This window comes from Scardinius erythrophthalmus (genome assembly GCF_964197995.2).
Source record: "Scardinius erythrophthalmus genome assembly, chromosome: 9".
Taxonomy (NCBI): domain Eukaryota; kingdom Metazoa; phylum Chordata; class Actinopteri; order Cypriniformes; family Leuciscidae; genus Scardinius; species Scardinius erythrophthalmus.
The window spans coordinates 25,907,976-25,930,263 of NC_138229.1; the positions used below are offsets into that span (position 1 = coordinate 25,907,976).

At 40.0% G+C, this 22,288-nt stretch overlaps 1 protein-coding gene across 2 annotated transcripts in view; it reads left to right on the forward strand.

The window, feature by feature from the left end:
- Window positions 1–358: 358 nt before the first annotated feature.
- The window catches only part of zfyve9a (zinc finger, FYVE domain containing 9a), a 34,573-nt gene continuing 12,643 nt past the window's right edge, over window positions 359–22,288 (forward strand). The window contains exons 1-15 of one of the 2 annotated variants that reach the window (XM_081373979.1): window positions 359–817; window positions 6,931–7,030; window positions 8,328–8,435; window positions 9,394–10,868; window positions 12,070–12,169; window positions 12,526–12,702; window positions 13,807–13,970; window positions 14,133–14,241; window positions 14,486–14,608; window positions 14,899–15,054; window positions 19,751–19,975; window positions 20,544–20,626; window positions 20,729–20,833; window positions 21,286–21,436; window positions 21,738–21,818. In XM_081373979.1, the coding sequence (XP_081230105.1) occupies window positions 8,366–8,435; window positions 9,394–10,868; window positions 12,070–12,169; window positions 12,526–12,702; window positions 13,807–13,970; window positions 14,133–14,241; window positions 14,486–14,608; window positions 14,899–15,054; window positions 19,751–19,975; window positions 20,544–20,626; window positions 20,729–20,833; window positions 21,286–21,436; window positions 21,738–21,818 (3,019 nt within the window). In that variant the 5' untranslated portion in view covers window positions 359–817; window positions 6,931–7,030; window positions 8,328–8,365. Of the gene's footprint in view, window positions 818–6,930; window positions 7,031–8,327; window positions 8,436–9,393; window positions 10,869–12,069; window positions 12,170–12,525; window positions 12,703–13,806; window positions 13,971–14,132; window positions 14,263–14,485; window positions 14,609–14,898; window positions 15,055–19,750; window positions 19,976–20,543; window positions 20,627–20,728; window positions 20,834–21,285; window positions 21,437–21,737; window positions 21,819–22,288 lie in introns of both variants that reach the window. The other variant, XM_081373978.1, reaches the window with a different exon arrangement.

The following is a 22,288-nucleotide window of genomic DNA, read 5'->3' on the forward strand; positions in this document are numbered from 1 at the left end:
GTGCAATTTATTTATTTATTTTTCTCCAGAATATTCAGGATTTTAAATTACTAACTCAATCAGCTCTTGAAGCTAAAAATATATAAAAACAAAGTGGGACAATAAAATAAAATAAACCACAACTGCAAATGACGGAGAAATGTTCAGATATTAATTCAGGAATTTTAACTACAAAGACACATTTTCAGCAACTACTGATTCAGTTAAAATGTATGATTAAAATGTATGAAAGTGAAATCTAAAATCAATCAAACAAATGTGTCCTTAAATACGCACACTGCCCAGTTTCACAAGATGCATACAGTACCTACATAAGAAGAATTTGATCCCTAAATATGATACATTGTTGCGTTGTAACGACGTCACGCGGACTCGGGTGCCGCCCCGCGGTAATGTTCCCTCTAGCCTGAATCCAGAGGCACGGTGGTGTCACCCGCTGTGAAACGCTTAGCACACAAGGTTACGAAACAGACGCCATCTTGGCTCAACTGAAAGTTCCTAGCGTGGGAATCTCACGCCACTTCAGCGTAGCTTGAGCCAAAATGTCACACCCTTGCTGCAGTTCGTAGTAACCTTCTCCACTAAACCTTTGGGGGAGGGATATACGAGAGCTGTCGCGCAAACTACTTCTTTCCTACACTTCTGTGGAGCACAGGAAAATGGCCTAGCTGTTCCTGGAGATTTCCTGCAGATGTCAAAGACATTATCGCTGGCTTTATATGACGCGAAGTGTGTTGGATTGTACCCGTGGAGTTACATGGCTGAATCGTGCGTGAAGATGATGATAATGATGATGATGATGATGGGGATTCCACCGGTGAGTAAACGATTAACCCACAAACTGTTATTCGCTTATGACATCTGTGGTGTGTTTACTGTAGAAACCCAACGAATGCAGCATTTAATACTACTTAGGAGATTGAAGACGGATCATTTGCGAGATGTAAACTGACTCTTTAACGCGTGTTTCTTGCCAAAGATTAATTTAGACTCGCGCATTTTTATCTAGCTAATGTGTTCACATTTAAAGCCTCTGACTGCTTGTGAAGCGTGTAAAAATAGCAGGCAAGTAAACGCATGCATTATTTGACAGGCTAGTTTGTTAGCTAACGATAATAGAGTCTTTGGAGACTGCAGAATGAACTTCAATACTCTGTTATAGGCTACATGCGACTGTTGTTTGGTTTAATAATATCATATTACGGTAGCGAGGAGCTTTAGAGTAATTATTGATGAGGTAACGTTAACATTTTATAACAATTAACATTAACATAAGTAATACATATATACTGCTTAACTACTGAGGTGGTATTGCAAAAACGAATACACGAATCAACACTTCTAACCCTCTCTAATATAGATTATATGACACTTAACTGAGTGATAAGCAGTTACAAGTTTTTATAAAGTGTTAACTATTTGTAGTAATCAACCACAAGCTTTACAGAGAGCTTGTGTCTGTTTTGGGATGCTTTGGGAATATAGTTTAGCATGGCCAACTGTCAAGAACCCATCATACTAAACATCGTTTATGTGGAGATTTGACTTTTTTTCATGGAAGGGCGGGAGTATATAACGTTAGTCATCAAGGGTTTGGTTCTTGCTTTGCAGAGTGAATCAACACGTGTAATGCAGAAGTTAAAGTTACTCATTCAGCTTTCTAATGTGTGACTTAAACACTTGTTTGAGATGCACTTGGGAAGAGAGGAAATTATGCAGTGGAAGCTTTTGAAATCCAGTGACAGGTTGACAGATTCCTGCTTCCTTCAGCAACAGATAGTCCTGTAGTTGGCCCTGCTGTCCTAGACATCTGAGCTACTTCTAATGCCCTTTCTTATAAATATGACACTGACGTGGGAACAAAGGCTAGTTCCAATAGTTCATTCTTCTTCTTTAAGAGCTAGATGAAAGTAAAATCCTGTAGTAGAAAGTAGAAACCTCTACTGTGATGTTCAAATTGTGAGAGACACTATGGCAGCTTGTGAGCTCTAGTTTTCCCTAGCTTTTGGAGCATCGCTGGATTTTTCCTTACTTCATGCAGCTTTTATGTTCAGGATGACTGATAAGCAAAGCATGGGTGAAAGTGACAGCGAAACCATGCCTGGAGTGTGGAAGCAATGAAACTGAGCTTCATGTCAACAGTCTTAGCGCACAGTGTGCTGCAGAAAAATGCTTTGCACAGTGAACAATAACAGGAAGAAAGTGAGTAAAAACTACAGTGAGATATCTCAACATTCCAGAGTCTTGCAAAAGCGATCAAGTCCAAACTGAACTAGTCACATGACACAAATAGATTTTACTGGGAATACAGGGAGTGCTGGTGTGTAATGTGGTAATATTGCATGTTTAAACCCAAGAAGCCTTCAGTATCGTGATGTGAATTTTTAAGGCCTCTAAATTATTAACATGATGCAAACTTTGCTGAAAAACCTGTTGAAAACAATAGTCTATGCGCCTTTTCCCCTCTGATTGATGGTTCATTCATACTTTTGTAGCAAGTATAATACCTTTTAGGCCCAACTCCCAAATGGCACCCTAAACAATCTCGGTCTTCCTATGAGTCTGCACTTTTGTGACGCAATGCTGCTTTGACTGTCTGGTAGAAGTCTGCTGCGGAGCTCGCTTAAGTGCGCACATTCATATTCGCATATCGACCACAAAAGGGGCGCTCGTGAGTAGGTTTGAGTATCGTTTGAATTTTAGAGATTTTGATTCCACTTTCATTAAAATTGACCATTGGCTGTCTATAGTATCATGTAGGCTATTTATATCAGGATAACCATAGGTAAAACCACGCACACATATAGCACCTCTCTACCATGATAAAATGTAAAGTTATAGTTCTAGATGGTTTTTATAGTATTTAGCTCTGAGCTTGAATTGGGAATGCAGACAGTTACACGAGTTCGATTGGGTAATAACAGAGACAATTTATATAAAAGGACTTTGGTAATAAACACAACGCGTTTCAAATCGTCGGACATCGAACATCGAGCTATAGCCTCCGAAGATGTCTAAGTTACTAATCCATCAACAAGAACGCCAGGTGCTTTTTAGCTCACACCAACGAGTGAAAGCTTCTCCGAGTGATATACAATATAAACACAGGGCTTAAAGTATTCCGGCACCATGCCGGATCTCCGGCGTGCGGCCGTGAGGGGAAAAAAAATTGGGAACTTGCATGCGGTTTAATATTTTCGAGTCAATTGATTTCACCTACCAATCATATGAGAGGATCGCTGCTCTAACTAACGTTACAAGCCTATCAGAAGCAGAGCAGGGCGGGTCCTGGCAACACAATGTGTCACGATCCATCCGTTAGCGTCGTCGGTGAAAGCATGGAGCGCAAGTTCATAAAGCCCGGGGATGATGTCTTACCCACGGGTATAATTTGGGGTATGTCCCCCCACTTTCAAATTCGTTTGTTGTGATTTTTAACCGCACGCCGTCATTGCCACAGAGGAGCAGGACCGAGCCTGTAAAATTAGTTCACTGAAAGTTCTAATGCGCAGGTATAGCGGTTGCGACCATAGACTATAAAAAAATAGATTGCGACACAGTTAGTGATGAAACGCGAGAAACAACAACAGGCTAATGTCATTATGGATGAAAAGAAAGAAAGGAGATGTTAGTTGGTTGATTCAGGAAATTAGCTCAGGTCAGGATAATGGGTAACTTCAGACTGTTAGATAAATATTAAATGTAGAACATTCTGTGTAGCTTACTTCAAACCGCAGTATTTTCTGTCAGCAATGTATGAAAAGTGCTGTCAACGTCAACGCATGCGATTCATTTTTGTCCAGCTTTAACGTTTTAAAATATTTAACGCAATTAACGCAGCATCCATCCGTTCTTTCTTTCTGACATCCTTTAGCTAGGGTTATGATCACGCTCTTATTCACGCAAATGCTTTAGAACCATTCCTGCGCGACAAGACAAAGAGAACGCGCTTTCAGTGAATGTCCTGACACGTACGACGCACAGAAAGATGCGCGCCAGTATCGAGTTCTCTTTCGCGCTTGAACGAACAATAACACACACATTTATGCCAGAATGTCCTCTTTGTCGAGTATCATCACAAGAACAGTCTTAAATGAGTTAAATAAAATCTTAAATGGTAGAGAGAATGAGATGTGAGATCCTGTCAACAGCGGCAGATCTTAAAGTGACAGGAGCCATTCATTCTGTCTGTCAGTAAAGTTGACCTAAAGAACAGAGGGAGCAGAGAAAATTACTCACTGTTCTTGACTAAAGAACGCTTGTAGCTTTGATAAGGATTAATCTATATTTAATTTATAATTTATGCAGTGCGGACTGTTTTATAACCTTATTCAATTTCTGTATGGTACAGATAAATATGACATATGATGTATTATGGGTTTAATGATGATTGTCTTAAGTTCACTTAAATTAAAAGTTTTTATTTTTTTGAAGCCTAACGTTTAAAATTTTGTCGGAAATCATTTTCATCGAGATATCAGTAGCTATAATATTAGTGATACTGGCTTTCATTCATAAAAAGATGCCATTAAGATACAGCTGTAATACTTGAAAATAAGTACCCCCCCCCCCCCCAAAAAAAAGTTCAGGCTCAGGAATTTTTTTCACTTTAACCCCTGTAAACATATTTACAAGTCCAACAGCATGTGAGGACGTTTTGGGGGAAGTGAGGTAGCCTATGCCGTAAAGCAGTTGAATTTTGTAGTTCTTTTTGTGCGCGGGGGTTACTACCCGAACCCCGAAGTTTAAAAGTACGATTAAAAGCGATACAGACCCCGTCAGGCTATGGCAGACATGTCATTCAACCTATTGTAAGTCGATGTACCATCACAAGAGTCTTGGAAATATATTATGAAGGTTGAAAAGTTACCTAGTGCTGCTTTAAATGACTTGCCGCCACCTACTGGTGGTTTAGTTTCATATTTAAAAGTTTCATTGCATTTTTTCCAACATTTCTTATGATTTGTATATTCAAAAATGTATTTAAAAAATGACGTTATTTATTGCAGTTGTAATTTTGTAATTTGATTGGTAACAGCCCTATAGTGTCTTGTTATTATAATTTAATTTTTTGATCAAATGCAAGAATTTGACATGAAAGATGGCACATACATTTAATAAGGTTAAAAAATGGGCCTTTATAAAGGAAAATAACGCCCAGGGGTAAATGTCAAACATATGCAGATTTAAGTAAAGCTGATAGAACACTGATGAAAATATTGCTTCAGAATAAATTATGTTTACACCACCAAAATTCTTCCCCCCCAGGGGCAAGTAACTTTTGTTTTCGGACAAATGAATGTCTGATTTACTTGTCTGAAGGATAAGCACATGACAAGGCTTAATGTCGAGGCCTGCGTGAAAAGCAAGACCTACAAAACTGTGTAAGAAAGTGTGGGATACGTTGGGTCTCTCTCCTAACGGCTTAGTTATGTAACAACACTTTATTTCTGATGTGAACCTATTTCTGTTTTCAAAAACTAAATGCTTACTAAATGTATAAATGAAAAAGTTATGTCAGTGGAGCCACATGTTGCTTAAATGTTATTCCACTATTTGGCAATTCCAAAAGGATTGCAAATTGCTTTAAATGTCTGGATTTAATATCATATTACTCAGTTTACAGGTGAAAAATACAACACCTTAGATGACTCTGACTGTGCATGTATTATTTAGAGAATCTACCAAGTAATTAAATCTTGATCAGGCATGGCCCCTGGTTTTTTGGTCGCAACCAGCTTGTCTCCAAATACATTTTTATGTTTATAGTTGCTTTAAAAAGCAATTAAAACATGCAAAGTTTAACTGTGTGCACTATACATTCAGTCTATAGTGGATTATGCAGTGCTCCTTGAACTTTGACAATTAGCTGTGAGTGTGAAAACAAAGCTCTTTATATTTCAGCAGGGGTGGAGTCACAGTGCGGTTTAATGGAAACTTTGTTTTTTAAAGGGTTTGTTTCTGCACTGCCAGTTATCTATAGCAACGGTTGCTGATTGTAATTAAGACTTGCATTTGTACAAGCACAACCCATATAGTCGGTTGTAAAGGCTTTGGGGATTTTACTCCTGATGCGAAGAGTTTGTTTGGCTGGCTTTAAAATATTGCATGATATCGTGTAGGCTACGTTTGTACAGTGGTGGCCAAAATTATTAGAATGGTAAGTTTTTTTAACGTTTTAAAAGAAGACTCTTCTGCTCACCAAGGCTTCATTTATTTGATCCAAAATACAGTTGGTAAAACTGAATTTTCAGCATCATTACTATTTTCACTGGTATTGGTACCGAATACTGAAATTTTGGTGCTGTGACAACACTACTTTCTTTTATAGTTACTTTCCTCTTTATTACCATTTAATTTAATAATGTTTTCTGGTCTAAAGAAATATCATATGCTATTCTAACACAGCAGAAAAGAGAGCAAATGCATAATCAGGGGTCTTGTTCCCCAACCTCACTTAAGCAGTTTGCGTGACTGGTGTTTCTTATTCCCCTCCTCCGTGTCGTCTTAGCTTTGTGCTGACAGTGTGGCAAAGCATGCATCTTTAACTAAGTGTAAAATGTGTCTAGTCTGCTACTTTCAGAGCCCTCTGCTTGGTGGAATATCTTTTCTCTGTTGTAATCCTCGGCACACTCATTCTAATGTGAGACCGGCCTTCACCGTTACCCACTATGACAGTGACGGCCTATCCACTGCAATGTAACAGAGGCAGCCACAACTTTGTTCTCCTGATTTTGTCCATCTTCAAAGCTCAGCAAATTATACTGGAAGTTGAAATGCTCTAAGTTTAACAATATTTGGTTGACTGGTTAAGGGTATCAACATAAGGCATCCATTTAGCAAATGGCTGAATCAGACACGACAGGGAGAATGCAAACCAGTAGAGTTTTAATGTCATTAGTGAAATCTTATCATCCTGTTCTGTTTCAGGTTTGGCTGTCCAATGTGTGTGAGACTGGATGAGACAAAGGCTCTATCAGGAGCCTTTGTGCAGATTGACCTGCAGTTACTGAAGAGGACCTCTGGGCAGGTGAGAATTATTATTATTATTCTTGTATGTTTCTTGAATGTGATCTGAGTTTACTGATTGTTTCGAAGTTACATTTATAGTTTATGAACTTATTTTCATACACCCACGTCACTCTGCTATCATTTCATGTGGACAGCAACTAACTCGGTCTTGTGCTCTATGATGAATCACTTGTTGTAATCCTCATTTCTAAGTAGCTTTGAACAAAAGTGCCTGCTAAATAAGGGGAAAAAAGTGCAAATATCTCTTAAGAGAGAGTGATCTTTAAAGGGTAAATATTTGCCATGATCTGTTGCTATCCCTAAGTTAGTAAAAGATGATGGCAAAGGTAATCCAAGTGTTAAAATAGGCGAAGATTTAATTTTAAATGTAAGTAAATATTTAATATCAGCCAATAAATAGCAAAAAAATACATCAACCACTAGGGGTGTGACGAGACACTTATCTCACGAGATGAGACATGAGATTGGGTTCACGAGAACGAGACGAGACAAGATTTTAGCACTATATTGTATAGAAATCCTCAATGACAAGTCATGACTGGAAAAATAGTCTGCAGGTGCATTTTGAAATGTTTTAACTAATAATCTTGTAATGAATGTCATATCAGTTCTACTTTATGATTATGAATTATCAAATGCATTGAAAGACAACAATGTACAAGCACTGTAAAAGGTTTTGCTACAAACTCACCAAAGGAGAAAACAAGGCTCTGCTGCGCATCGAATCATCCGCCATCGTCACGCGATCAGTGAACTGTGATTCCTGCTGCAGTGTGTGACTCGTGCTGGATGAGCAGAGTAGACATTTATAATAGTTTACAATGGTTTTTATATTTATAAAATCAGCAAAACGACAGTGGAAGCATGAAATCTGAATGGTGGCATATTCTATGCTAATTTCACCCTCACACCCCGTCCAGGCGATATCACGAGACAGCTTTTCACTCGACGAGAAATCGTCACATTTTATTCTCGCGAGATCTCGTGGCACAAGATCTCGTCACACCCCTATTAACCACCAATCCAAACATTAATCACCAGTTACATAAAATCATCTGCCTCAGCCTTTAAATTATATGGTGCCAATATATTGTGAATCATTGACATTTTCATGACATTTTATAGAGCATCACAAAATATCACTTTTTAATGAATCAGATCTACAACCAGACTCTGGAAGACTTTCACAGTTCACTGTACTTTTAAAAGGTTTTAATTTGTCAGCATTCTGTGTTCCTGTGCATGTGGAAAATATTGTATTTATGTGCTTACAAAAAAAGTAACTTCCCTTTCAGGTTCACACATCACTTGGCAGGGTGGAGTTTCTTGACCCATGGAGAATTACTTCCAGGCTGAGGCCTTTAACCTGGACAAGGTGCTGGATGAGTTTGAACAGAATGAAGGTAAGAGAACTGTTAACTTACAAAACTTTGAAAGAATAAAGCAGGAGCTCTGACAGTCATAGATGTTCTGAGGCCGTACAACAGAACAAAAGAAATTCTCCATCTCGGCACGTTTACATTATCTTCAGACAACCCACTTCGTAAGGTGAATTAGAGCACAGTGAACTGAACGCAGAGTAACACAGGTGCTTATATAAATAGAACAAATGTTTGGCACTGTCGAGCTGCTCACAGCATGGCTAGCACAAGCAGGTAACTGTGCTGGTGGCAGCAGTCTGTGGTGTAAATGGGGTCAACTGAATTAGCATTTCCCCTCAGGACTTCTGCCTCTCCCTGATTTTCCTGAACACTGTTTAATTGGTGTCACACAGTCAAGCACATGTAATTTACAAGGTTAAGCTTGTATGTGCGTTTTGAGTTATAGCAGGAAATTGCAATTAGTATTATTTTGATCACTGTTCTGGAACATGTGGACAACAGCTCCTGGTGCACAGCCAAATAAAATTGACATTGGAATTTATTGATTGCTTTGTCCTGTATGTCACAAAGAACATTAAAAGCCACACAAACTTGGCTCACACAGAGCCACCCTCTCAGTGAAGCCATTGAACGGTGGAATGAATGCATATCCCCTCTCCGACACTAATCTTGACAGATTAATGGGGTGAAAGGAGACTTTAAACTATTAATCGGCCCCAGAACAAAGCTGAATAGTGAAGGAGAGCAATGCGAGTATGTGTCTGCTTGATCACGCTTGGATGTATGTAAGAGAAAGGGAATGCCTGCCCACATTCCAAAGCATTGATGTGTCAGTTTGACAGATGGATCCCAAGGCAATGACCAGATTGGCCCACTTCCTCAACATTTTCCTATCTAGCCTGACCTAATTTCTCAATTTATCTGTTTGTTTCAATCTTCTCAAAAAGGAATCTAATGAGCTCTTTTTTCATCCTTTTAGATGAAACGGACACGCCGACTCTCTCTGATGCCAAGTGGACTCAGATTCTGGCTCCGCCATCACACCTCCTTTCCCTGAATCCAGCACTGACCCACTCTGACCTCAGCCCAAGGGACAGCCCTATTGGCTTCAAGCCGCTTCTGGATGCCCAGATGTCAGATGGCCCCTCTTTGGCTGAGGTCACCAGGTTGGAGGGGAAACAGGGGCTGGGGCAACAGCTAGAGGGCAGGAGCGAAGAACGACCAGCAGATGTTCATAGTCCCCCTCTGCCCCAGCCCAACATTGGCAAGCTGGTGAGCACTGACGGGCAGTTGGCAGACTTGCCGGCCTCCAACAGCATGGTGCTGGAAAACGGCTTTCCAGCTAGTCCTGATCATAGTGGCTGGTCTGACGTCCTTCTGGCCAATGATGATGAGACAAGTCAAGCTGTTACAGATCAGCAAAGTGTTAACGATACTGGTCCCTGTGAGCTTAAGACAGAGCAGAATGGTACCGATGAGGGAAGTGGTGCTGGTCTTGATGAACCTGGGAATAGACAACCTGTTTTAAAGAATGGTGTTAAGATAGAGGCAATCAAGCCTGAAGCTGGTTCACCTGTCCTTGAGGTCAGAATGAGGGACTGTAATCTGGTATTTCCAGAAGGAAGTCATCCCCAGAAAGGGGAAGCAGTATTGCACAGTTCGGTGAATGGTGGCGGAGAACTGGATTTTGAGAGGGAGAATCATGAGGGTGCTTTTCAGAATGGTGGACTGGTTGAGAATGAAAGTACAGGGAAAGATACTTTGGTGTTAAATCAGGAAGAGAAAGAGAAAACAATAGAGAATGACCACAAAGAGATTCACAGAGACTCTGAATCATCAGGGGCGGAGAAGTCCCTGTCCAATGGTCTGATTGCGGACTTTGATGGAGATGCACACAGCCAGCCAGCGGTCCCTTCAAAGGAGGACTCTGTGACGGAGGAAAAAGAAATGGAGGAGAGCAAACAAGAGTGTTGTGATCCAGTTCGAGGACTGGAATCTGGCAGAACAGGCAAACTCAACAACAGCCGGCTGCAACCTGTCAGCGTTCCCTATGGTGGTGCCCGCCCAAAACAGCCTGTCAGTCTGAAGCTGCAGATTCCCCAGCCTCTCTCGAGTCAAGTTAAGAATGAATTTGGCTCTACTGGCAAGAACAAGAACCTGGAGCCGCAGAGTATGACAGGAGGCCTTGAGACGTCAAGTGGAGTAACCGAGTCGGGGGTTGTTCGAATGAATGGAGAGCATGGAGATGGCTCTTCTGGCTTACTCATCCCATCTGAGAGTCCAGACAATGATCTCCAGGCAGGCCAACAGGGAGCCTTCTCTAAGAAACCCTTTAGCTCCTTGGGGGAAGTGGCTCCTGTTTGGGTTCCTGACTCCCAAGCACCCATTTGCATGAAGTGCGAGGTCAAGTTCACTTTCACTAAAAGAAGACATCACTGTCGGGCATGTGGCAAGGTAAAGCATTTTGTTCATTACTTGAGTGGTGTATTTTTTTTTTTTACTTCCAAGTATATCATCATATCATTTAACTTCCAAGTAATCCAAGTATTTAACTAACAGGCTGTAACTTGTTTGTGGTATATTAAATCATGCTGGTTTTTAAGAATGGGTGTGATGTTACTTTTCTAAGCAATCAGGTTTATGTTAAACTTTGGCTCTTTTAACTTGGATCTTTTTCAGTTTAAATGTTTGGTTGCTAATAAAAATTCCCTAGCAACCACATAGCAACATGTTTAAAAACCTCTCATTACACTTTAATAACCGCATTGCACAGCGCTGACAACAGGACACAGCATCCTTGCATTGTGGAGGTGAGTTTTGCATGGGCAAGCAGCATTCCTCAGAAAGTAAAAATCAATTTAATATTGGCTTCTAACAAGTTGGAAGCTCAGGCAGAGAATACAAGTTTGTCTCACCTCCTGCAGACCAATCTGTTTTTACTTTGTCTCATGATGTTGTAACTATTTAACATAATGTTTTGATAGCCATAACAATCTAAGGCTGGCATCCACTAGAGTTTGAGACAATTTTTATTCATAAGCTTAGCTTCATTTGTTTTATTTGTCACACCCCTCTTCCATTCTTAATCAGTAAATGCGACAGACCCTCGAAAGAAGAGGTTGAGATTTCAGGAAAAGTAGTCGGTGGGTGTGACATCTTTCATCAGAATCAAGCTGTTCTGAGTCAGCTAGAGGAATACTGTCTTACAATGAAAGAGCAGAATTTCAAGGAAGAATGGGTAATTGTCGGGCAGCTCTAAACCCGTGAAGCTGTCAAATTCCTTCAGGGAGAAATGTTTGTCTATGCAGCACTCATAAATAACTGCAAGACTGCTGGAATAATGTCTTAATTTCCCTTGGTGATAAACTGCTGCATCGTTGATGACATTTTCACAGATATGGGCTGGAAAGAACAACTGAAAAGAACTCAGTGAAAATGAAATGTAGCTGTGGTGCAAAATGGTTTAATCTGACAGAACTGAGATGTGTTCTATCTAGACCATGTCCTCATCCTGAGAACTGGTTCATGAGTCATGGCTGGTCTGGTTCATATGGTTTCTTTCCATTGTTTTATTATGTCTCATTTATTATGTATCATTTTCGGTATGGATTGTTTTTTATCAAAGCAAATGTTTTTGTGATGTGTGTCTGGCCAGGTGTTCTGTGCTGCTTGTTGTAGTCTGAAAAGCAGACTGATGTACATGGACAGGAAAGAAGCCAGGGTTTGTGTTACCTGCCACCGTGCAATCATGAATGGTGAGTGATATGAAACTCGTAGGAAAAGTTATAAATTTCCCTCTATAGACTGGGAGTTTTTGACCTCAAATTTTCCTAATTTGAGTTCTGGTTAAATTATACCCTTTAAAAAAATGGTACTAATGTACTGTAGTTTTCATTAATACATAATCTTTATGGTCAATTTTTCAGAGTTCAATTGAAGTCTTTGTTTTACGTAGGTTGGAGAGGGGTTTTGATATTTTCTGAGTCTTTAAGGATTATAAAGAACAGAATAACATTGTTTCCAAGTAGCTTTATGCAGAAATTAACCAGTTAACACTTGAAATTAGGGTTTTACTATGTGTATAACCAGATCCTTTGAACTCACTCATTAGCTCAAGCATGGGAGAACATGGGAGGTGGTTGCAACCAGAGCCCAAATCCCAACAACCCAGCTGAGTACTGCTCCACAATTCCTCCTCTGCAGCAAGCCCAGGCATCAGGAGCACTCAGCACCCCACCACCAACTGTCATGGTGCCTGTTGGTGTCCTTAAACAACCAGGGTCTGAAGGTAAAGTCTGTAGGATATTGGCCAGGTAAAACGTTGTTAATTTGTGGATTGTGGATTTTTTTTTTTTTTACTTTTCAGCAGTGTTCAAATTGTGTCAGGGCTCTTTGGGGGTCCCCAACCCCTATACATTCTAAGTCTGTTTGGTGGGAGCTTCACTTACACTAACCCAGTGGCTCCCAACCCTGCTCCTGGAGTGCCTCCAACACTGCACATTTTTGATGTCCCTCTTATCAACACACATATTTGAGGTCTTGGAGCTGATGAGTTGAATCAGGTGTGTTTGATTAGGGAGACATCTAAAATGTGCAGTGTTGGGGTACTCCATGACCAGGATTAGGAATCACTGCCCAAACCTAATCGTGCTGCTGTCATTTCCTAAACTTCTGTCATCATTGACTCACCCTCATGTTGTCCCAAATCTGCATAAATTTCTTTATTTTGTTGAACTAAAAGAAAATATTTTAAGAAATGTCTCTTTCTGAATTTTGTGTCTATACAATGGAAGGCAATGTTCACCAAACTCTTTAGGGCTGTCACGATATCAGGTTTTCTACATGAAAATAGTGGCCAAAGGATTTCACAATAACAATAATCTTGCGTAACAATAATTCACATTGCGTGCTTGTCTTTTTTTTGTTTTATTGTGCACTACTGCAACCTAGCAATTCATTTTTTATTTTTTTAAATATCATGGTTATCGTCAATACCAGTATAATGCGACACCCCAGTTACCAATATTCTTCAAATATCTTCTTTTGTGTTTCACATAACAGATTTGAAACAACATGAGTGTGAGTAAATGAGGACAGAATTAAAATTTTTATGTGAACTCTCCCATTAACACAGAGATAACATAATATCTTGAGCACTTTACAGGTGCATAGAACCTTCCGTCACAGCAAATCAATTTCAGATAATTTATTGAAAATTGGATTAAAAAAAAATCACATTATGTCAGAGCAATAATTTGACCATTTTTTGTTTGTTCTTATATGTGACACTTCCCTTTAACTCTACTCTGGATTTGAACACTGCTTTTCAGGCTGTTTATCATTTAAAGTGAGTTAGCTGTTTTTAAGCCTCACCGTGTGCATGTACTTCCAGGTTCTCTTCCTCGAGAGCAAAGAAGGGTTTGGTTTGCTGACGGTATTCTACCCAACGGGGAAGCTACAGACTCTTCTAAAGGGCCGCCGGCGAACCCCAACCCCTCACAGCCTGTGGCAGCACCCCAATACTCAAACAAATCCTCAGGAGCCAATGCTTCTGAGGTGACAATTTACTTTTTTCCATTCAAGTTCGATAAACTGTTTCAATGCATCTCTAATATGGAGTTTTTTTCAGGCATAGGCTAATTTCTGATCGTTGTGCTTATCCTGAGACAGTCATGTTATGTTGCAGTCATAAAGTTGTGTTTTTTTCCGCTGCTGTAGACGGCCCGTGCCACTGGAGCCCCGACCGCCAGCCCTGTGGGCAGCTCTCTCAGTCTGATCCCAGAGGACGGACTTCCTCCCATCCTCATCTCCACAGGCATTAAAGGAGGTACGGGAGGCCACATCACAGGTGCTTGCCCATCCTCACCATTCAGTTGTCTCCACTATTGATGCTTGTTTGCGCGTGTCCGTGTGCATGTATCTGTGTTTCTGCTTCTGTCTCCACCACTCATGCTAAGGGAGGGCTTTCATTGGGTTGGTTCCTCATCTGGGTTGTACCATGAGAGGAAAGTGTCTGTCATGGATCAGTCTTTTGCTAGTTACAGTAATGATATTGTTTGCCTTGTCTGCAGACTATGCTGTGGAGGAAAGACCTGCTGAGATTGTGCTGATGCAGCAGCTTGAGGAGGGTGGCCCTGATCCCCTTGTGTTTGTCCTCAATGCCAACCTACTGGCCATGGTCAAACTGGTCAATTGTAAGTGAGCTGTTCCTCGCTAGATATTTACTATGGTTTAGATTTAGTATTAATGCTAATGGAGTGATTTGGATTCTCAGTCATGTGTGTTTCATCAACTTTGGGCATGTTTGGCCCAGTAGACATTTCTCATTATTAGCAATGTTGAAAACGCTTGTCCTGCTTAATGTTTTTTTGGAAACAGTGATATATTTTTGTTAATTCTTTTAGGAAAGCTCAAAAGAACAGCATGTTTTTGAAATGGAAGTCAATTGAGCCATAACAGTCATTTGTGCCATCTTTGTGTGAAGATGTAAATAGGAAGTGCTGGTATATGACAACAAAGGGTATGCATGCCGTGGGCCAGGCAGAGGTTGTATTGCTTCTGCAGTGCCTCCCTGATGAGAAAACCATTCCCAAGGACGTCTTCAACCATTTCATCCAGCTGTATCGGGAGGCTCTTGCAGGTAAACTGATACGCCTCCACCAGGGGGCCCGTACTGGTAAACTGATCCAGACAAAATGAGAGCGCGGCCTACATAGATAAAATTAGACCTTTCTGCCAGGAGGCCCTTAAAGGTAAAATTAGGCTGCTGGCCCCAATGGCATTGAGGATCCACTTCAGCAGAAATAGTTTTTCAGACACAATCCTTGTCACCCAGTCGTACTTCAGGTCAATAGGTTCAGCCTCAAAACAGTTCCCTTGTCTTCTTACTCTGAAAGCATTCCCTGTTAGCCTAATGTAGGATGTGTGCCAGAAGTGTGGTGACCAATTCAGACGTGTTCAGTGAAAGAATGTTATCTGACTGGCCAGATTCAGTGTCCATCAGCTTACATAAGGGGCTTTCGCACCGGGTAATTCTAGGAACTAGCCACCTTTATTTTGACGGCGCTGAGAATGTCAGCCAGAGCCACACAGTGCTCGCATTCTCCATTTTCATTAGTTTAACGATCTGTCTTAACAGTCCTGTCTAATACGTTATTAGATATAACTGTTATTCATAGAAAGTAGACCGTATATGAAAAGGTGTCAGCGTATGCCGTGTGGTTGATGTCCAGTGTTGCTAGCTGAGCAGAAATGCATATTCATGTTTCTCTTGGTCCCTTCAAAGTAGCGTTGGATGTTCTCCTCAGCGTAAAGGTTAAGAGGTACATCTATCCCTTTTTTCCATGGTCGCAGAGTTAGTTTGTGGAGTAAATATATAGGCTATAATCTGTGTGTCTACACAGCTTTAAAAATGGCGGGTGCTTGTGTTTCGCGTGTGTTTGGCCAATCAGCGTACACTAGCGTCACTGGTAGTTCCTATAATGCTCAGGGCTTAAAGTATTCCGGCACCATGCCGGATCTCCGGCGTGCGGCCGTGAGGGGAAAAAAAATTGGGAACTTGCATGCGGTTTAATATTTTCGAGTCAATTGATTTCACCTACCAATCATATGAGAGGATCGCTGCTCTAACTAACGTTACAAGCCTATCAGAAGCAGAGCAGGGCGGGTCCTGGCAACACAATGTGTCACGATCCATCCGTTAGCGTCGTCGGTGAAAGCATGGAGCGCAAGTTCATAAAGCCCGGGGATGATGTCTTACCCACGGGTATAATTTCCTATGCGGACGGGGGGGTATGTCCCCCCACTTTCAAATTCGTTTGTTGTGATTTTTAACCGCACGCCGTCATTGCCACAGAGGAGCAGGACCGAGCCTGTAAAATTAGTTCACTGAAAGTTCTAATGCGCAGGTATAGCGGTTGCGACCATAGACTATAAAAAAATAGATTGCGACACAGTTAGTGATGAAACGCGAGAAACAACAACAGGCTAATGTCATTATGGATGAAAAGAAAGAAAGGAGATGTTAGTTGGTTGATTCAGGAAATTAGCTCAGGTCAGGATAATGGGTAACTTCAGACTGTTAGATAAATATTAAATGTAGAACATTCTGTGTAGCTTACTTCAAACCGCAGTATTTTCTGTCAGCAATGTATGAAAAGTGCTGTCAACGTCAACGCATGCGATTCATTTTTGTCCAGCTTTAACGTTTTAAAATATTTAACGCAATTAACGCAGCATCCATCCGTTCTTTCTTTCTGACATCCTTTAGCTAGGGTCATACCTGTCAACATTTGGATACCAAAATACGGGAAATCTGAAGGGGGGGGGGGGATGGCAGAGGCAGGCTAAATAGACATTAATTGCGCAGATATTAACATAAATAAATACATACATACTATTCAATTAAAATAAACATAAGACTTATTCATGTTTCTTTATTTATTTTTATCAATTGCAAGAATTAACTACATTAATTAATCACGATTAATTGCCATTAAAAAAACTTACATTTTATAATGTAATAATTTCACAATTAATCTCCAAATTAATGTAGAAAAACATAAAACAGTATATTTTAAATATTTGTCTAACAGGTAGGAAAAATATACAGAAATTGAAGTTATCAAACAGTTTGCACTGCATACAATTTAAATTGTACATAGATTAATCCTTATTAAAGTAAAAAAAGATCTTTAGTCAAGAGCAGTGAGTGCTTTTCTCTGTTACCTTTGTTCTTTGATTAACTTTACTGACAGAAAGCTTTATTGGCTACTGTCTCTTTAAAAACAGCCGCTGACGGATCTCACACGCGTCTCATTCTCTCACAACTCTTTACTTTCATTTACGACTTTTTTTTTAACTAATAGACTGCTCAGACTGTTCTTATGAGGATACTCGACAAGACGGACATTTTGACATAATTGCGTGTGTTAATGCCATCTCTCTCATGTTCATCCATCCTCGGATGCTGCTGTTCTTTGCGCGATTTTTTCCCCAAACTACTTCAGTGGAAATCCCGCCCTGCAGCCGATTCTAAAGATTTTATTGGTCATGTGAATCACAGTACTGATTGCCTACACCAAACACTGACCCCTAAACCTACCCGTCATTGTAACCTTAACCAATGAAATTAGCTGCAGGGCGGGATTTCCGCTTAACTGGTTTGCGCCCTTTGGGATTTTTAAAAAAAATTATAGAAACATTAAAAATACGGGAGAAATACGGGAAAATATTTAAACGGGATGATAGCGGGATAGCAATGTAAAATACGGGAGAATCCCGGGAAAAACGGGAGGGTTGACAGGTATGGCTAGGGTTATGATCACGCTCTTATTCACGCAAATGCTTTAGAACCATTCCTGCGCGACAAGACAAAGAGAACGCGCTTTCAGTGAATGTCCTGACACGTACGACGCACAGAAAGATGCGCGCCAGTATCGAGTTCTCTTTCGCGCTTGAACGAACAATAACACACACATTTATGCCAGAATGTCCTCTTTGTCGAGTATCATCACAAGAACAGTCTTAAATGAGTTAAATAAAATCTTAAATGGTAGAGAGATTGAGATGTGAGATCCTGTCAACAGCGGCAGATCTTAAAGTGACAGGAGCCATTCATTCTGTCTGTCAGTAAAGTTGACCTAAAGAACAGAGGGAGCAGAGAAAATTACTCACTGTTCTTGACTAAAGAACGCTTGTAGCTTTGATAAGGATTAATCTATATTTAATTTATAATTTATGCAGTGCGGACTGTTTTATAACCTTATTCAATTTCTGTATGGTACAGATAAATATGACATATGATGTATTATGGGTTTAATGATGATTGTCTTAAGTTCACTTAAATTAAAAGTTTTTATTTTTTTGAAGCCTAACGTTTAAAATTTTGTCGGAAATCATTTTCATCGAGATATCAGTAGCTATAATATTAGTGATACTGGCTTTCATTCATAAAAAGATGCCATTAAGATACAGCTGTAATACTTGAAAATAAGTACCCCCCCCCCCCCCCCCAAAAAAAAGTTCAGGCTCAGGAATTTTTTTCACTTTAACCCCTGAATGCTAGTTTAGACCCTACACTGAAGTAGGAGCTAAATTAGTTCCTCCAAAAGGAGTTCCTAGAGCTAAAATTGTTCTTAGTTCCTGCGGTGCAAACATGCCAGAAAACGGGTACTTCCACCAATAGTTCTAGGAACTATGAAAAGGTTCCTCCGGTGGTAAAGCCCCTAATGGCTAATGTTGAGAAATTCTTGTGAGCTTTTTTTGTCCCTTTGAAGTGAAACATTATGAGCTGTAGTCAGTAATACTGTTCTAAAACCTAGTAAGCTTCATAAATGTGAAGTCTTATATGCCATTGTTCTGCAAATTTTCATGTTTTCGTGGTTTCATTTTAAACAGGAATCCATGCAATCAGAAATTTCATTTCCCACACTGATTCTGCATCAGGCTCAAATTGGTCATGTGAATTTGCAGCTTTGACTAATTGAAACATGTTTGTGAGAGCTGTGCTTCATACATCGCTGCACGATTGAAAATGGAGCATTTTTGACTGCGAAATTTCTCAGAAGGTTTTCTAATGTGACTAGACCTTAACACAGGCAGCAGTTCTGAATGCCACACAAATGTAGTACTAGATTAGCACATGTTGCTAAGCTAATGACTTTGTTCATGATACACTAATAAGCATAAAAATATTGACTGCCTGTTTGTAATTAGGTGCAACTATTCTTTTATTGAATACAATATATTAATAATAATTGACATTTCATTACAGTTTGTCCACCATCTTGAATGTATTTTTGTTTTGTTTTTCTCCCCATTTTCTTTGCACTGCTCTCTGGGTAGATATTATTGCCTGATAAATGATATATACAAAATTGATTTTTAATTATATTTTATTTCTAGTTTTTGTTACAATAACATTAGACTACAACAGCTCGAACATATTACATTTATAAATTTTTTAACAACATTGGGTTATACTTTATTTTAAGGTGTCCGTGTTACAGTGTAATTATACATTTAAGTACCGAGTAATAATAATGAACCTCATGCACTTACTATATGGTTAAGGTTAGGATGAGGGTTTGGTTTAGGGTTATTTACAATTATGGATAATTTATAGCTATTACTATAGCAACTAACTACATGTAACACCTGTAACAAAGACACTGTAACATAAAATATTACCCAGCATTTGTGTTATTGTTTACATTTCTGCAAACGTGTTTAGCAATCTAAATGTTTTATTTTCGCCTTTTATCTAAGCAGAAATAGCTTAAGTATGAAAATAAAGTGGTGGAGCCTGATCTAATCCCACATTTCCTTCTGTGCAGGAAATGTGTTAAGTCACCTGGGCCACTCCTTCTTCACTCAGAGCTTCCTGGGCAGCAAGGAGCACGGCGGCTTCCTTTACATCAGCCCCAGCTTCCAGACCCTGCAGGACCTGCCGTTGCCTAACCCGCCCTACCTCTTTGGCATCCTGGTGCAGAAGTGGGAGACCCCCTGGGCCAAGGTCTTTCCCATCCGACTCATGCTCCGACTAGGGGCGGAATACCGATGTGAGTTTGTGGTTTGATGTTGAATTTGAGGCTTGTTTAATGGTATAGCCTTGTCGGACGTTGAAAGATCCGGATTGTTCCTGTCGTTTTTATTGTATCTTTGACCTCTTGACATGTAGACGTGTACACTTACAGAATCGTGAGAATGCAAGGCCCCTTTCTGATGCCTGTATAAGATCTGTTTAGGAAACCACAATGCAGAAAATGTCTTTTTCTATGCTCTCTTCTCACGCAGAGTTTTCTCTGCACTAATTCGTAAGCACTGCCTCCTGTGGAGATGGAATATATTATCATTGTGTTTCTCAACTCATGATTCCTCATCCATGACTTGCAAGCATTCTCACATTTAGAAGCACCATGTACGGTTCTAGTCTCATGTTTAACCGGGGTGTGTGAGGACTTGGTAAGCACACAGGCCCCCGATTTTACATTAAAGTAATTGCCGTATTACATAAAAAGGGCCTCTGAGTCATTTGGAGTGTGAAGGAGCTTATTGTGAGCTGCTGATTTAAATAGCGTGACTTGTTGTGGTAGCCTGGCGTGTTCTTATCGTGCACTTGTGTTGCAGTCTACCCCTGCCCACTGTTTAGTGTTCGCTTTAGAAAACCTCTTTTTGGAGAAACTGGTCATACCATCATGAACTTGCTGGCAGTAAGTATTCTTATTTAACTTCTGCATTTTGCACATGCCTTACTGTCAATATGAACCCATGTCAAGTCATCTGATGGCGTTTTAATTTTCCCACATCTACAGGACTTCAGAAATTACCAGTACACATTGCCGGTGGTCAAGGGGCTGGTGGTGGACATGGAAGTGAGGAAGACGTGCCTCAAGATACCGAGCAACCGTTACAATGAGGTGAACAAAGAAAGAAACTTCTTTTTGGTTGTTGTGTGGCAACAAATTTCCAATAGAGTTCATGGAAAAATGTATTTGGAATTTATGTGGAACAGCATGAGTAACAGCGAGCATAGCAGATTCATGACAAATGTCCCATGAAACAATTGAAGCATTGACAACAGCTTGTCTTCTGTGTCCTCTGTGTCCTAAATACCAAAAGTTGGAGACTTTTGGTATTTAGCTTGTGTTTGAAAAGCGTTTTACGGAGCAGAACTTGTAGTGGCAGACCTTTGACATAGCAGGGATTATTTAAAGCCTTGGTTGCCTTGTGTCTTACTCTCTGCTTTCTTTAAAAGCTGTCATTCACTCATCTAGGACTTATAAACCCTTAAAAACGTAATTAAGTTTTCGGATTATGCAGAACTTTGGAAAGTCATGACAAGTTATCTTTCGGCTTTCTCTTTTCTCAGCTCATGAAGGCAATGAATAAGTCCAACGAGCATGTGCTGGCGATGGGCGCATGCTTCAACGAGCGGGCGGATTCCCATCTTGTCTGTGTTCAGAACGATGATGGCAACTACCAGACGCAGGCCATCAGTATTCATCACCAGCCTCGCAAAGGTGCGGCACGATTACCTGCATTTGCAAAAAGCCACACCCAAAGAGTTTAAATAAATGCAGCATTTGTGAGCTTAAGAGACTTCTTTCAAAAATAAAAAATACTACTAAATAATATTTTTGAATGGTAGTGTACGGCAATGTAATGGATTCTTTTTTTAAAAGATGACATCGAATTAATCATGATATGTTGATTAATGGAAGTACTTTGAAAAAGAGTTCTGTTTCTTTTAAAAGTGAATGAGTAATATTTCATGAGGAAATTATGTTTTTGATGGATTATTTCCTTTTATTCCTCTTTTAGTGACTGGTGCCTCCTTCTTTGTGTTCAGCGGGGCTTTAAAGGCTTCATCGGGCTACTTGGCTAAGACCAGCATTGTGGAAGGTACAACATTTGCAGCCTCTTTCTCTAAATGTAGGACATCTGATCCCCCTGGACAATGTCTAAACTAGACATAATCTCCCTTTTAACGTTTTTGACCCAGTCCCAGTCAGGCTGCATTGTACTTTTTGTACCACTTGATTCTAATTTAAAGTGCTTTCTACTTAGCAGTAAAATACTCAGATCACTTGTTTGGAGAGGTTTTTGGACTTTTGAAAAAAAGCTACCATGCTGGAACCAATCCCATAACTTTTGATTGCTTTGAGATATCATCACAAAATTTGGCCAAACTTGATTTTACGACCTGTCATATATACTATCTAATAGTCATCATGTCAAGCATGAATGACAAAATAAATCAACTAAATGCATCACTTTGTCTGGAGTTTTCTCAGCAGTGTTGTAACATAAGAACATTTGCAGGAGAACATGCCAAAATCAATTTCTTTCAAGATTTGAAAGGATTTCTATCA